Source organism: Lampetra fluviatilis, chromosome 60, assembly GCF_964198595.1.
Source record: "Lampetra fluviatilis chromosome 60, kcLamFluv1.1, whole genome shotgun sequence".
NCBI lineage: Eukaryota > Metazoa > Chordata > Hyperoartia > Petromyzontiformes > Petromyzontidae > Lampetra > Lampetra fluviatilis.
In genome coordinates this window covers 681679-695199 of record NC_136334.1, presented here as the reverse complement: position 1 = coordinate 695199, position 13521 = coordinate 681679, and the positions used below count along the sequence as shown (strand labels likewise).

The 13521-nt window shown below is 50.3% G+C and overlaps 1 protein-coding gene across 3 annotated transcripts in view; it reads right to left on the bottom strand.

Moving 5' to 3' along the window:
- Nucleotides 1-2963: 2963 nt before the first annotated feature.
- FHIP1B (FHF complex subunit HOOK interacting protein 1B) overlaps nt 2964-13521 on the bottom strand; it is a 48444-nt gene continuing 37886 nt past the window's right edge. For all 3 annotated transcript variants that reach the window (XM_078881102.1, XM_078881101.1, XM_078881103.1), the window contains 3 exons: nt 13113-13291; nt 11218-11380; nt 2964-9130 (listed from right to left, as the gene is read on the bottom strand). In XM_078881102.1, the coding sequence (XP_078737228.1) occupies nt 8838-9130; nt 11218-11380; nt 13113-13291 (635 nt within the window). In that variant the 3' untranslated portion in view covers nt 2964-8837. The remainder of the gene's footprint in view (nt 9131-11217; nt 11381-13112; nt 13292-13521) is intronic.

Sequence of the window (13521 nt, the reverse complement as noted above, 5' to 3'; positions counted from 1 at the left end):
ACAGCTCACCGCTGTGTGATGTAGGGTAACAGCTCACCGCTGTGTGATGTAGGGTAGTAGCTCACCGCTGTGTGTTGTAGGGTAACAGCTCACCGCTGTGTGTTGTAGGGTAGCAGCTCACCGCTGTGTGATGTAGGGTAGCAGCTCACCGCTGTGTTGTAGGGTAGCAGCTCACCGCTGTGTGTTGTAGGGTAGCAGCTCACCGCTGTGTGTTGTAGGGTAGCAGCTCACCGCTGTGTGATGTAGGAGTGTGGCCCACACAATGTGGGGTCGAGTTCAGGAACAGCATTGTGGACGTGGCAGTTTCTCGTACGACTGTTCGGGATTAACGAGGATCACCTCCTCGGCTATCAAAGTGTCGTGCCCGTGATTACGACCGCTACAGTACGATGTCGTGCGTGGATTTTAAAATACAAAAGTGTTTAACTATTTTAAAAGATCATGGGACCTTTTTTTCCAGTATCAAAGTATGAAAAATAAGAATAGGATTTACCCTTTATGGCAATAAAACAGCAGGTGTTAAGATGTTCAAACACCAAATAGATAAATGTTGCAAGGAATCAAGTCTGCATTAACCACGCACAGTAACTGCTGTGAACATGCAAACAAAACATGCTCTGATAATGATATATCCATTGTCTTTGAAACTGGTTGGCCTCCACCAGAGACGCCCTTCTTCATGGCCTGGCCTCACACCTCGTTCTGTACAAGACGCAGAGAGGGCAAGGAGGCGTCCATCCCACGTCGCGCTTTAATCCCGTGGCCTCAGTGGCGCTTACCACAGAGCCCACAGTGACACCATCGATCAGAGCGGAAAATTGGTTCCAACAAGGGAAGCATCACATTTTGAGCAGCACCCACGTGATTTACACGGCTAATACCAGTTCATTACCATCGCCCACTCATTTCAAAAATGTATCCCATCATTCACTCTCAGTGGCCACATTTAAGTTTTAGAGGAGTTGTACACCCCTAGCTGCCACTGCAGTTCAGTGGCCTAAAATACAATGTTCGCTCCGGATGATCGCTGCAAATTATGATCTGTTTTGATTTAGTGTGCTGATCTTAAAGGTGTGTAAAGTAGAGCCGATACAAGATTACAGGGGGTTTGTCTTTTAATCCTTTTCTCCCATCCACACCTGTCCCCAGCCGTCCCAATCTCGTTCCCGCCAAAGGCCCCCTCTTCTCGCCCGTTCTCCCCTTATATCTCCTCGATTACTCCTCCCACTAACCCTCCTATTGGTGGGAATCCTTCCCCTGACACCCCTACATTGAAAAATGTTGATACTCCGACTGATGTTCCTGATGTTGTGGAGTGACTCATGCAGCCAGCTATGGCTGCAGAGTTTGGTAGTACATGTTGTTTTCGTCGTTTATTGTGAAAATTCGGTCACAGTTCCTATGATCACTTTGATTGCTTTTATGGCTTTATTTTGGTGATTTTCGAAAAGTTTTTTGGTTTGGCAATGTTTGTTTGTTGTAGTACAGAGTTAGACTGATGGCCTTAATCTAAGTTGTCTTGTGGTTGTTGTTGTTTGACTTGCCATCCCACTGGGAGTTTTGCACAGCGTTGGTGTACGGTGTTATTTCTGCAATATTTTGCTGTCTTTTCTTGGATTTTCTGTTTGCACTTAGTCACCTAGTCACTTTAAGATGTTTTCTTGTTCATGTTTTTGTTTTTTGTTTGTTGTGGTTGCACCCGATTCAAGAGCCGAATGGCTCACAGGACTATACCAAATAAATTAACTTGATGTTTGAACTAAGTGAAATGAAACAATGCAGTTACGCCGCCTCGGGTGGTAACCAGAATATAGACGTCTGGTCTGGACTCGCCAACGATCAGTAATGAAACAAGCTGGGCCCTAGAGACGCTTTTAAAACAAGTTTTACGAAACTGAGCAAGCAGATTCACGTTCAGGATTCCCTGCTCTGAAAGACGCGTCAGCGTGCACATGAGGGCACATCTACACACTTATTAACTACGCTCGTACCGCGTAACGCATTGATTAATTGTAACGGTGACTCGGGCTTCATTTCACCCGGTAAGGCCCCAAATAAGCCATGCAGCTCATGCACGAGGACGGCTACAATCCACGACCGTCGGCAGTGGAGACCGTGACAGGACATAGAAGGGTGGCAATGCCCTTGGCACCGCAGTGCAAAATTATACAATTAGATTGTTCAATCTTGATTTGAAGCTTTCGGGACTGCAGGAATCCATACTCTTTGGTTCCTTCGGTAAAGTCACGTAGGTAGAAATAAAAAAAAACATATTTCTAACTACGTGACTTTACCGAAAGAACCAAAGAGTATGAATTAGATTGTTGTTTTATTGAATGGCTCTCCAGTTTGAATGTTGCTAAGGTGACAGCATCCCCAGTCCCATCCCGACGCCGCGTCGCTTGTGAGCCGAGCGAGGGGTGGTGGTACGGACCACGTGGGATGGATGCGGGCCACGTGGGATGCGGCACCAGCAGGGTCTTCACGGCCTGCAGGAACACCTCCAGTCGGGTAACGCGACGGTTACTCACGCCAACTGCTGGCGGCGGGACCTCCGATTAAGGAACGTCTGAGAGACCCCCCAAAGTGGGAGAGGGGGTCTCGAGAGCCTTCCCAGGCGTCTTGATGAGAGCTACCCACACTCTACCCCCCCATCACACGCGCGACCAGCAGCTTGACTGTGGCGAAGCCGTTCAGAATATTCTTAGGTTTTTTCGGTAAAGTCACGTAGGTAAAAAATTAAAATTAATCAAAATGTTGGGTTGCACGGAGGCATGGGGAGCAGGGGACGGTGGGGGGGGGGTAACGCTCACTCCGTTGTCTCCACGGCCGCTCCCTCTCTCATCAAAGTCGTCTGTTTTGCGATCAGTTGAAACTTTACGTGGCCGCGATTCACGCATTTGTCGCGGGAGCACCCTGTAATAGGGTCACACGAGACTCATTCAGAATCCCTTCACATTCACTGCATCTTCATTGCGTTTATTCAGAACGATATAAAGGTTTGCATTTCCATCCTGGTTTGGGAGTCGGATACATAATTCTCATAGTCACAGTTCACTATTTAATTGATGTGACAATGTTATCAGCATTGATTTGATCAAAGATTGAGTTTGGAACTAAATATATGCGTGTGCGGTGGTGGACATGGGCTGGACACGGGCTGGACTCGGGACCTCTGGTGTGCCCCGTGTCGCAAACACTTTGTACCCTTGACGTGGAGCGGCAGACACGTGGTGAGGGAGATGCCGTGCCTGTTTCCCTTACTCCCTGAGTCCACGCCACGATCTGTCTCTGGGCGCTCCCCAGCGGCACAGCAATCCCCTGCTACGTTGATGAATCCAGTAGCCACGTGCCGGCCACTTCACGGCGGACGTTAAACATCTCCGTGGCGTCATTCGCAAGAGGAGGCCATCGCGCGCCTCTGAAATTTTGCCAAATTCGAAAATGACCCCCGCAGGTCACTCCACCGGGACTCAGACACCCACAGTGGCGACCATCGCCCCTACCGGCGGCAGGCCATCGCCCCGGGTCAGACTTGCAAACGAGACTCGTCCCGGTCTCTCGAGGCGACGCTCGCATGGAATAAACAACATGCGTTTGAACTTTTCCGTGGCCAATCAAATTTTCCCTGCAAAGGTAGAACCGATACAATTAGCATCTTGAGATGCAGCTATATTTTGACGCTAGATAAATACTAATGCATTGTATAACTTACTAGTTACAGATGTACATTCCACCTCGCAATGTACAGGGCGATCCATTCATAGCTACCCCACTTAAAATATGGAGAAATTAGAGAACACAACATTTCACTTCTAATACTTCACATATCTTGCACCAATTTTAAGACAACTCGTTAAATCTCTTAACACTCTCCTCTGTGAGATACGGTGTCTTCGCTCTCAGAATATTCAATTGGCTGTTGAGAAGAGGGCCATTGAAAATCAATGAGGTATATATAAATGGATCACCATGTGTTACTGCTTGGCTAGTGTTTATTTCAGTTTTCCCTGCATTTAAAATTCACCCCTTTTTAGTGACTTCGCAACTGAAGATCGAGCACCACCACGAACACGGCCGCGGAAACCGATGCCCTGCATCGTGGCAGCTTACAGGAATATGTGACGCGACACGGACTCAAAACATACAAACAAAAAACCCGACATTGTAAAGCAGACTCGTGTACTCGCTGACAAACATCCCGGGGCCCGAGTACAAATGCTCAGAGCAGGCGGTGCAACTGCACAGGAGAGTGGATTTGGACGGGGCGGGTGCTCATTTAGTTCCTTGTGTGAGAACCCATGCCAGCCACACTGCGCCACTGCCTCAGATGCTCAGTGTGTTCGCTCGCACCACTGTTGGCGGAAACGCCTCCGCCGGAGGAAGAACTTGGCAGATTCTCCATAGGGCAGCTTGGCCTAGTCTGCCACGCCGACCAGTGCGGAGTAAAGTGTGCAGTACCCACACTTTACCCCACCACACGCAACCCGCCAATCAATGTTTCTAGTCGGTGAGGGCCCTGATGCATAATTTCAGTTAGTGTTATCATCTTGTGCTCTTGCTCAGATTTTAGAACGACACCACACATTTTCCCTTTCCAAACTCTGCATTCGTCATCATCTCCACAACCGTGACACCGGGAGTGAAATCTTTCCCACCACGTAGGAAGGAAGGAGTGCGTCACTACAATTAGCGTGGCGAGTAACTTCGCATGCACGCACAGCCACACGGCTGCAAGGCCCCTGGCAGAATACCAAGGCATGTCGTGGTTCGCGGATGGAGCCGGGAGTTAAAGCACCTCCCCAGGACGGCTCTGAAACGAGCTTCCACAGCACTGCGGACCAGGCACGCTGCCCGGCACGAGTTGGGGCCTAACCGTCAGTTGCCGAACGAGCTCTCGGCACGTGGAGCGAAAGGTCGCAGACACATCGGAGAACCGTGCGCGTTGAATACGGTGACGTTCGTGGGGCCCGACTTTAGTGAACAAGAACCACATCTCGGGGCTGGAAGGCATCAACAAAGGACGTAGAGGCTCGTGTCCTGTGTAACCGTACGCGGTCTAAGTGCACATACGCGGCGTGACAAACACCACCAACAAAATGGGAATAAAATAAGACTGTGGTTTGTCAGTAAGATGAAGGCATGAGCTGAAATAAAGTATTATTACCGTGGTATTTTTTTTTCATTTTGTAGCAAACATTAATGTTTCTAGAGCAACGAGATGTTACAATAAGTGTGGCAGAAGGTCTTCAGAAATAGCGCAGACTCAAACCTATCAACCATCACAGCTATCACCACCATTACCACCACGCCTACGATTGCCTCCCGGTGCCCAGTAGGGATCTGCGAAGTCTCTTGGTCCTGGCGCACAGAGCGACGTGCACGCCGACATGGGAACCAACTTGTTTGCCATGCGTGGGTTTCGCTCTTTCAAACGCCAGTTTCGACTCCTGACACAAAAGTGATTTAGTGAATTATTACATCGCAGATGTTCTCACCAGTGGGCAGTGGAGGTAACTGAACCTTAACATATATGTAGATGGGCTCGTTAAGTCAGCGTGATGATGGTAAGGACTACACAGCCCACTTTGTCTAACACGAGGTCCGGTCAAAGAGCTCATGGAATTATGATGTATCATTTATTTACGCTTATGTACCCAGGAGAGCCTCAGTAAGTCTCAGGTCTCTTTTCCAGGAGGGTCCCTGCCAGGTTTTCACAGTAGGGGGCGATGCTGCTGCTGTGTGATCCCTGATGAGTAATTTGCAGGACATTGCCACATTTGGATGTTTGGACCAACAGCGGTTACAATGAATGTTGGGTGCTATAGCCATGGGAGGAAACCCATGCAGAAGAGGGGAGGACATACACACTCCAACGCAGGTAGGAGACCGAGTCGGCAATCGAACCCAGGCTCTTGTTGCTGCGCTTTGTGTTAAAACTGTGTTAACATTAACCCCACAGCCAATTGTTATATAATTTCCCCCAGGTATTATCCAAACAGAGTCGCACGACGCATCCTGAGATAAAGAATCCACTCGGACCTCTCAAGGAGCAGCGCGACCTCTTTTGTGAGAGAATGGCCCACGGAAGCGGATGTCACAGAACTACCACGGAGCTTCCTTTGAGCGACCTCTGGTCCATATGCGTATGAGAATGGCGTCCCCCCCGTCGCAAGACAAACTGATAATTTAATTCTCAGAGCTGGAATCCGGCCCAATTAGAGCGTAGGACGAAGTGTAATGTGGCCAGGCTTTTTGTGTGTGGTCGCTGGTGAGCGGGCTGCCACCATCATCAACTCACTGTGCTTGAGATCCCAGTTGAGCTAACCGGCATTCCCAACGCTAAAATTTGCGGATGTAATAAACCGATCGGGTGGCCTTATTGACCTGACCTCGTATCTATGTGCAAGTCGATGATATTTAGGGTGTATTAAAAGTACTCGACACATTATTTAAATTGATATCGCTGCATAAACATGGGGGAATTAAAATTCTTGGAGGTGCGCGATTTCCAAACCTTTCAACCCAACGCGCGCGCTCGTTGCCGCGAGCATGCTCCGTACTCGAAATTGTCACGCTCTAAAATATTCCCAGGCCCCCGAACGTTTCACCCTCCCGACGGTACGACGCATGTTGACAATTTGCCGTCACGATTCGTGAGACAGAAAAAAATACTCGATATTTGTTTTTGCCTTGTTTGTATTGTCCGTCTCGTAGGCTTTGTCTTGTTCGTACGCTAGTAAATCATCACCACCACACCACCGTTAGCCAGGCTCAATCCATAGCTGGATGAAGGTCCGTCCCCACCATCCAAAAGTCTCCGCCAAATCTTACGGTTCCGCGAATAAACAGCCCACCGAGCACCCCGCGACGCGAGTGGACTTCGTCGCTACATCTCCCCCCCCCCCCCCTTCAGACATGCGCGTCCCTTCACAATGAAGCATACATTCGTAAAATAATTTGAGCAAAATTTGCATACGTCGTAAATGATCCTCAAGGACGCAACGATCGGACGCGGCGTTGCACACGCCAACCGGTGACGCCCAGACGCTGGAGAGCGCAACAATGGCGGTGGCGACGGCGGCGGCAGTGATAAATAACGAAGCGAGGGAGTCGCGATTGAGCCGCCGAGCGGGTTAGTTACTGCGACGCTGTGGCCTGCCCGCCAGTGCCCGGGCAATGGTTTGCCCGACAGGAACACAAAGTCTCTTGTATTGCCCAAACACAGAGCTCGGGACGTTCGCGACGCACTTGGCACGGCTGTCAAGGTCACACATGCCCCCCCACCCTCGTCAGGGTTACTGCAGTTTTCAAGTAGAATACAAACCGCCCCCCCCCCATGTCTTTCATATATTAATATAAACAATATTTAGGTTTTTTTTTTACAGTAAAAAAAAATTACGTGCACTAAACTATACAGTTGCTTAAAATATATAACAGAAACAACGCGCCCCACATTCAATTAACACCTTATTCTTTTGTCGATTAAATCAAGCAGCTAACATTTCAATTATTTTCATTAAAAGTATTCGTAAAAATTCCAATTTGTAAAAAAGAAAAGTGAACTCAGAAAGGCTTAGCGTCAGTGTAGAACACTGCACCGATATTCAAAAAAAACACAACTCAAGCCACAATAGAAATAAAAATGAAATATATCACGTCATAAAACGGGCTCAAAAGACATTGGTATCATTTCAGAAAAAACGTAGCGTCAGAAAAAGTGTGCACGGATATGCATTGTAAACCGAATATTTGTTTTTCTTACAAATCAAACGCAACACCGGCGTGGGCGAACTTCCCTTGAACGCTGTCGAGCCGACGCCTTGCGCACGATGTGGACGTTAGTCGGCGCCCGCGTTTAAGACTTTGTGCCAAAGCTGCGATGCTCAAAGCGGCAACCAGCGTTGTCGCACGACCATTGGGGGCATCATAAAATTCCCTGGCCATGGCTGTCACCCGCAGGGGCTGTCGAAAGGTGGCGGTGGTTCAACTATACGGCAATGTCAACGGCCTTCTCCCACGCAGAGAGGCGATGACGGATCCTTTGGCACGATTCTTGACCGCAAAATCTTCCAGTATTCTTCTCTTGGGCGAAGGAAAAACAATTTTCTGACAGCACGAGAAAAATAAAAACAGATTTGTGGAAGCTTACGCCGCTACCCCCCTGTAGTGTGCAAGAGAGAGGGGCATGAAGGAGGGGTGGGTACCCTTGACGTGTGTCGAATGCTCCGATTAGTTTATGTTTGCTCTAAATTTCCATTCTCGTCACTCACCGTGATTTATAGATCACTGCCGGCGGTTCCACATTGCTCCCTGGATAAATACCACGCATGTCCATCCGTAGGGTGCAGTTCAGCGGTCCCGTATCTCTCGGGCGGATACCGACAAGAGAGAGGCGCCGCTCGAAGGCCATTAGAGCATTTCCCGCACGTCGTGTTCACCGTGCCGGAGCAAGTCGAGCCGCGCTCGGAGCGCGCAAAATTCCCTTTGCTGGTGGTGGCGCCTCCGGACACGTGCCCTTCAGTGAGCGCCCGGTTGGGCTAATAGGGAACTGCGGTCAAGAGCAGGAGCGGGAGGTTCACAGCAGCACCTTAGGGCCGCGGCACAACTGCCGATCGGCCCGGCGCTCTCTCCAGGCTGGTACGACGGCTACTGCTGCTACTACCGCAGGAGTTCACAGTAGTAGCAGCAGTACTACTCCAGTAGTAGCTGCAATAGTTCACATAAGTAGCAGTACTACTCCGGCGGCAGCAGCAGTAGCGGCTTCGCGGTAGCTCGACGAGGCTGGTGCTCTTCCCGGCTCGGCCAGGTGCTTCCGTCGGCGACAGGCCGCCCCGCTACTCCTCGTCGAGGGAGAGCTGCGACGACACGGCGTGCTCCTGCGCCACGGCCGCCAGCTCTTTGAGGAACTCGGCGTAGACAACGGCGCAGTAGACGGCGTTCTTGACGCGCAGCGCCTCGCTCTGCTGCTCGGCGATGTTGCGGAACGGCGACGATGAGGAGAGCGGCGCCGCCGCCCGCTGTCCCAGCCGCACGTGCTGCAGCGCGTGCTGCGCCGCCTGTCGCGCGCGGCTCGGGCTGTTGGCGTGCCGCAGCAGTAGCTCCCCCAGAGAGGGCTTCCGGCTCTTTGCTGCACGGGGGGAGGGGAGGGTCTGAGCGTTTCTTATCGTGCACTCTTACGAGTCCAGTCCGTTAGAAATGCGCACTAATCATGCGTAGCAAAGCTCTTGGAAACAACACTGTTTTAAGTATCTTTCAAAACTGGCTCAGCCTCAGAAACGGATGCCGAAGGCGAGCCGGTAACTCGATCGAGGTCTGTGTAACTCAATCCTGTGGCAGGTGAACAGGAAGATTAAGACTTATCCAACAAGAATACTTTAATATTTTATGCGGAGATAGAGTAATCCTTGCCAAGCACGAATTTACCGTCCACGAGATTTGAGTATACATGGATGTACTTCTGTATACCTGTTTTAACACGTAGGCTTTCACGACCAATTTATCCATGAGAGGTTTTTGGGTTAGATCGCGTAAATATAAAGGTGTCCGCCCGACACAGCCAATGTGTCATGAAAACAGAATGTCAATCCGTGACTCGTATAGCACACCGGTGTGTTAGAGAATAAATCCACAATTCAGGTACGACGTTTTGCCAGTAATTACAACTAGCATGATCAGGTGACAGCCAGATTTGTGGAGAAATGTATGTACATTGTGCATGCACATTGTTCTTGTACATCTTGCCTTACTTTGTGTGCACAAAAATCACAGTATCTGTTCTTGTCTGCTTACAGATAAGGAGGATTTCTCCACAAATCTGGCTGTCGCCTGGCTCTGTCGCTACCCACTCCTCTCTCTTCTCCACGTTGCTACCTCCGCAATCGTTCACATTCACGCTCCATCCCACAAAATTATTGTATATTTTATTTTGTGATTGGCGTATTACCGTGTGTTGCTTAAATATGACATACTGTACTCGTATCGCGTGCCACTCAGCGTGGTAAATAAAAAAAAATTATCAATTAATTAAAATGATAAGTATGGCCCCTGAGTGCAGTGATGAAAGTGCCTCACTATTATCATCATCATCAAAGGTAAATGTAATTTAATTTGCCGTATATTTCATAATTAAACATGTCTTGAATGTTGCTGCCATTCTCTTCAGTCTGTTCGTTGGTTAATTTTTTGTGAAAGTAAGAAATATTGACATGGGATTTAATCGGCTCACTCACGACCTTGGTCCCCCCCTCACCCTATTATCCCCAAAAGGTCCTAAGTTTACCAGCCACGAATTTACCAACCATGAGGGTTTTCAGGAACCTAAAACTCGTGGTTGGCAAGGGACTACCCCGTGTATCACACGCATATTCCAGGGGGTGTCGAGGGAAGGCCATACCCTGGATTGCCAGAAGGCAGTACAACAAATGTTGACTCCTGCTGTTCCGTCTGTACGGGATCGAGCGTTGCCCCCACAAATGTGTGGGTTTTCTCCAAGTGCTCCGGTTTCCGCCCATACGTAAGCACTCATTAATTGTCCAATGATTTACTTAATACAGAGGACCGCTGGAGCTTGGGCAATTGCTGGCACCGGCTCCTCACCCCACGGCCGCCACTGATGTTGCAGCTCCTCTACGCGCAGCGTTACAAGCTGAGATTATTATTCATTATTATCGTACGAAGAAGACTTAATGTCAGCTGACCTGTGTTTTGTTTGTCTCCACGACGACGCTAGCGATGACTTTAAGCCGACCGAGCCGCGTTACTCCGACGTGGTGGCTGCGGCGTCTCCGCGCCCAACCTCGTTGCTGATCCGTCTCCCCCCTTGCACCCGACCACTGGAATCAACGCTCCCTGTACATCCCCAGCAGTGCCCCTCCTCAACCTCCTTCCGTTTCCCCTCTTAAAGCCTCACCACCTCCTCTCCATTAACAATTCCCTTCATCTTCCCTCCCCTCGCCCCTCCACTCCGTCCCGTCCCTCCCCTGCAGCCCTTACCGTGACCCCCACGTGCCCTCCGTTACGGTCGCTTATTCCTCGGACCTTGCGCACTGTGTCCTTGCCATCTCAATCAATCCATTTTTGTAACCGCTTTTAAACTCTGTTATAGAGCGCCTTCAGCTAAGACGCTCGACAAACAAAGTAAGATGCGTATCGCTCCACCGAGCCACCTCCTCCCCGCCCGACAGGCGCTGGTGCTCACAGCAGCAGCAGCCTCACCGAGTTGTTCGGCGCGGCTGAGGGCCGGGACGAAGAGCGGGGAGTCGACGGCGCCGCTCTGGCCGCGCGTGATCAGGTACTGCCACGCTCGCACCACCATCGGCGGGAAGTCGTCGTAGCCCGCCGCAAACGCTTCGATCCGGTTCTTCACCGTGCCCAGCACCTGCACGCGCACAGCCCCGGCGACAGCGCGCATGTGTATATATATATGTGTACCATTGGACCTTTTTGCCAGTATCAAAAAGGACAGTCCGGGGCCTAGTGGGTGGCGACAAATAATGATTGCAGCGATGAGGACAGACAGGGTCAAGTGAGGTAACTGGGTGAGGAGTCACCGCAGGGGGAAGGGTGGAACCCACGAGGTGTTAGTGATGCAAAGGAAACCTCCGACAGGAGAAAGTTTTGGAGAAGGGGCGTGGCAGAGGCGAGGTGAGATCAAAAGCAGCGCGGAGTGGGGCTCGAGGCTGCCGTGGGGGAGTCGGAGTCCGGACCGTCAGCGCTGTCATCGCTGTGGATCGCCCTCATAGTCTTGGAAGACGAGCGAGGGGAGTTGTATATTTACGCCGTGGCTACTACATCGACGGCTCCTATAGAGTCCGTCAACTATGTGGTGAGCGTCGTGTAGCAGCTACATAGAAGTCACCCAGCTGGAAATGAGTCCACCTGCGTCCATCTGATAACCTGCCATCGAGTCGGGCTGACTGCATTGTATAATAAATATATATTTAAGTTAAGAAGACAGCGTTTTTAAGTGCTACATTACACAAGTATGAAAAATAATTGGTTTAACCCTTTGATACTGACAAAAAGGTCGCATGATATAGCCGCTCACCCCGCGCTATAAATGCCCTGATAGTGCATTGTCTCTGTACTGTTAACCTTTAGGCGTTCTCTGGCCTGACACTGGTGAGACGAGGCCAATCAGTTTCAAAGACAATGCATATATCAGAGTTTGTTTGCGTGCTCACCACCAATACGTGTGGTTACTGCAGACTTGATTCCTTGTAAAATTTATCTATTTGGTGTTGGAACATCTTAAAGAAAGGCGAAACATCTATTCTCATTTTCATATATATATGTGGAACTTCTTTCGCACCACCATACATAGCTAACCGCGCTAATCGGAGGCGCCATAGCGGCGTGCGGCTGCTGCCCTAAATCTTTGTCCGTGTGTTCCTGGCAGGCCCAGGCCGGTGTTCCGGTGGGGTTGACGGGTTCCCCACAAATGGCTCTTGCGAGGACGAGAGCTACGATCTCACTCTGGCTTACGGTCCGTATTCTCTTAGGGCATTTATGATCGTGCTACAATCGTAAGCAGGTTAACCTAACTCTTACAACTCTCTCCTGACAGCAAGTTTAAGAGAGAGGTAAAGGATTTGAGAAATAATGAAAAGACCTGGGGGGCCATCGATGCTTCTGTTAAAGGAAAATAAAACAAGCAGAATTAGGCAGCACGTGTCAAGGGAACATCCGGTGAGAGACGGAACGAACGCTATGGCGGTGGAGACCGAGAGAAGGGAAGAGGAGCGGAGGGGATGGGGTGAGGGAGAATGGGGGAGGCCATTGCCTAGCAGTGGGGAGTTTCACAGGGAACCACAGACTCACTCAGAGAATCACTCAGAGAATCACTCAGAGAATCACTCAGAGACTCACTCAGAGACTCACTCAGAGAATCACTCAGAGAATCACTCAGAGAATCACTCAGAAAATCACTCAGAGAATCACTCAGAGAATCACTCAGAGAATCACTCAGAGACTCACTCAGAGACTCACTCAGAGACTCACTCAGAGACTCAGCGACTCGCTCAGGGACTCACCCAGAGACTCACCCAGAGACTCAGGGACTCACTCAGAGACTCACTCGGAGACTCACTGCTGTCGGTGCCCTCGCTCACCTGCACCAGGGACTTGACGCTCGGCTGGAAGACCATGTTGGTGTTGAGCAGGAAGGAGCGCACCAGTGGCTGCGGGTAGCAGGCCAGCTGCGTTACGACGCCCGTCAGCAGCAGGTTGACGTACAGCGAATTCTGCATCATGTTCTCCAGCTTGGCAAACAGCGCGCCCACAAAGGGCCCTTGGACAACGGGAGCAACGGAGGACAACGATGGACACCCAAGTGTCAACGACGCCCGTGACGACGAGGGCGTTTTAACGCGAGACTACGGCCTGTAGAATGCTGCCGTGGTGGTAACGGTCAGCACGCTGGACTTGCAATCCAGAGGTCGCCAGGTTGATTCGATCTCCCAGCGCGAAAGTTAAAAACTTTATTCAAGTTTCTTAAATCCCCCTGTCTCTATCACCCCA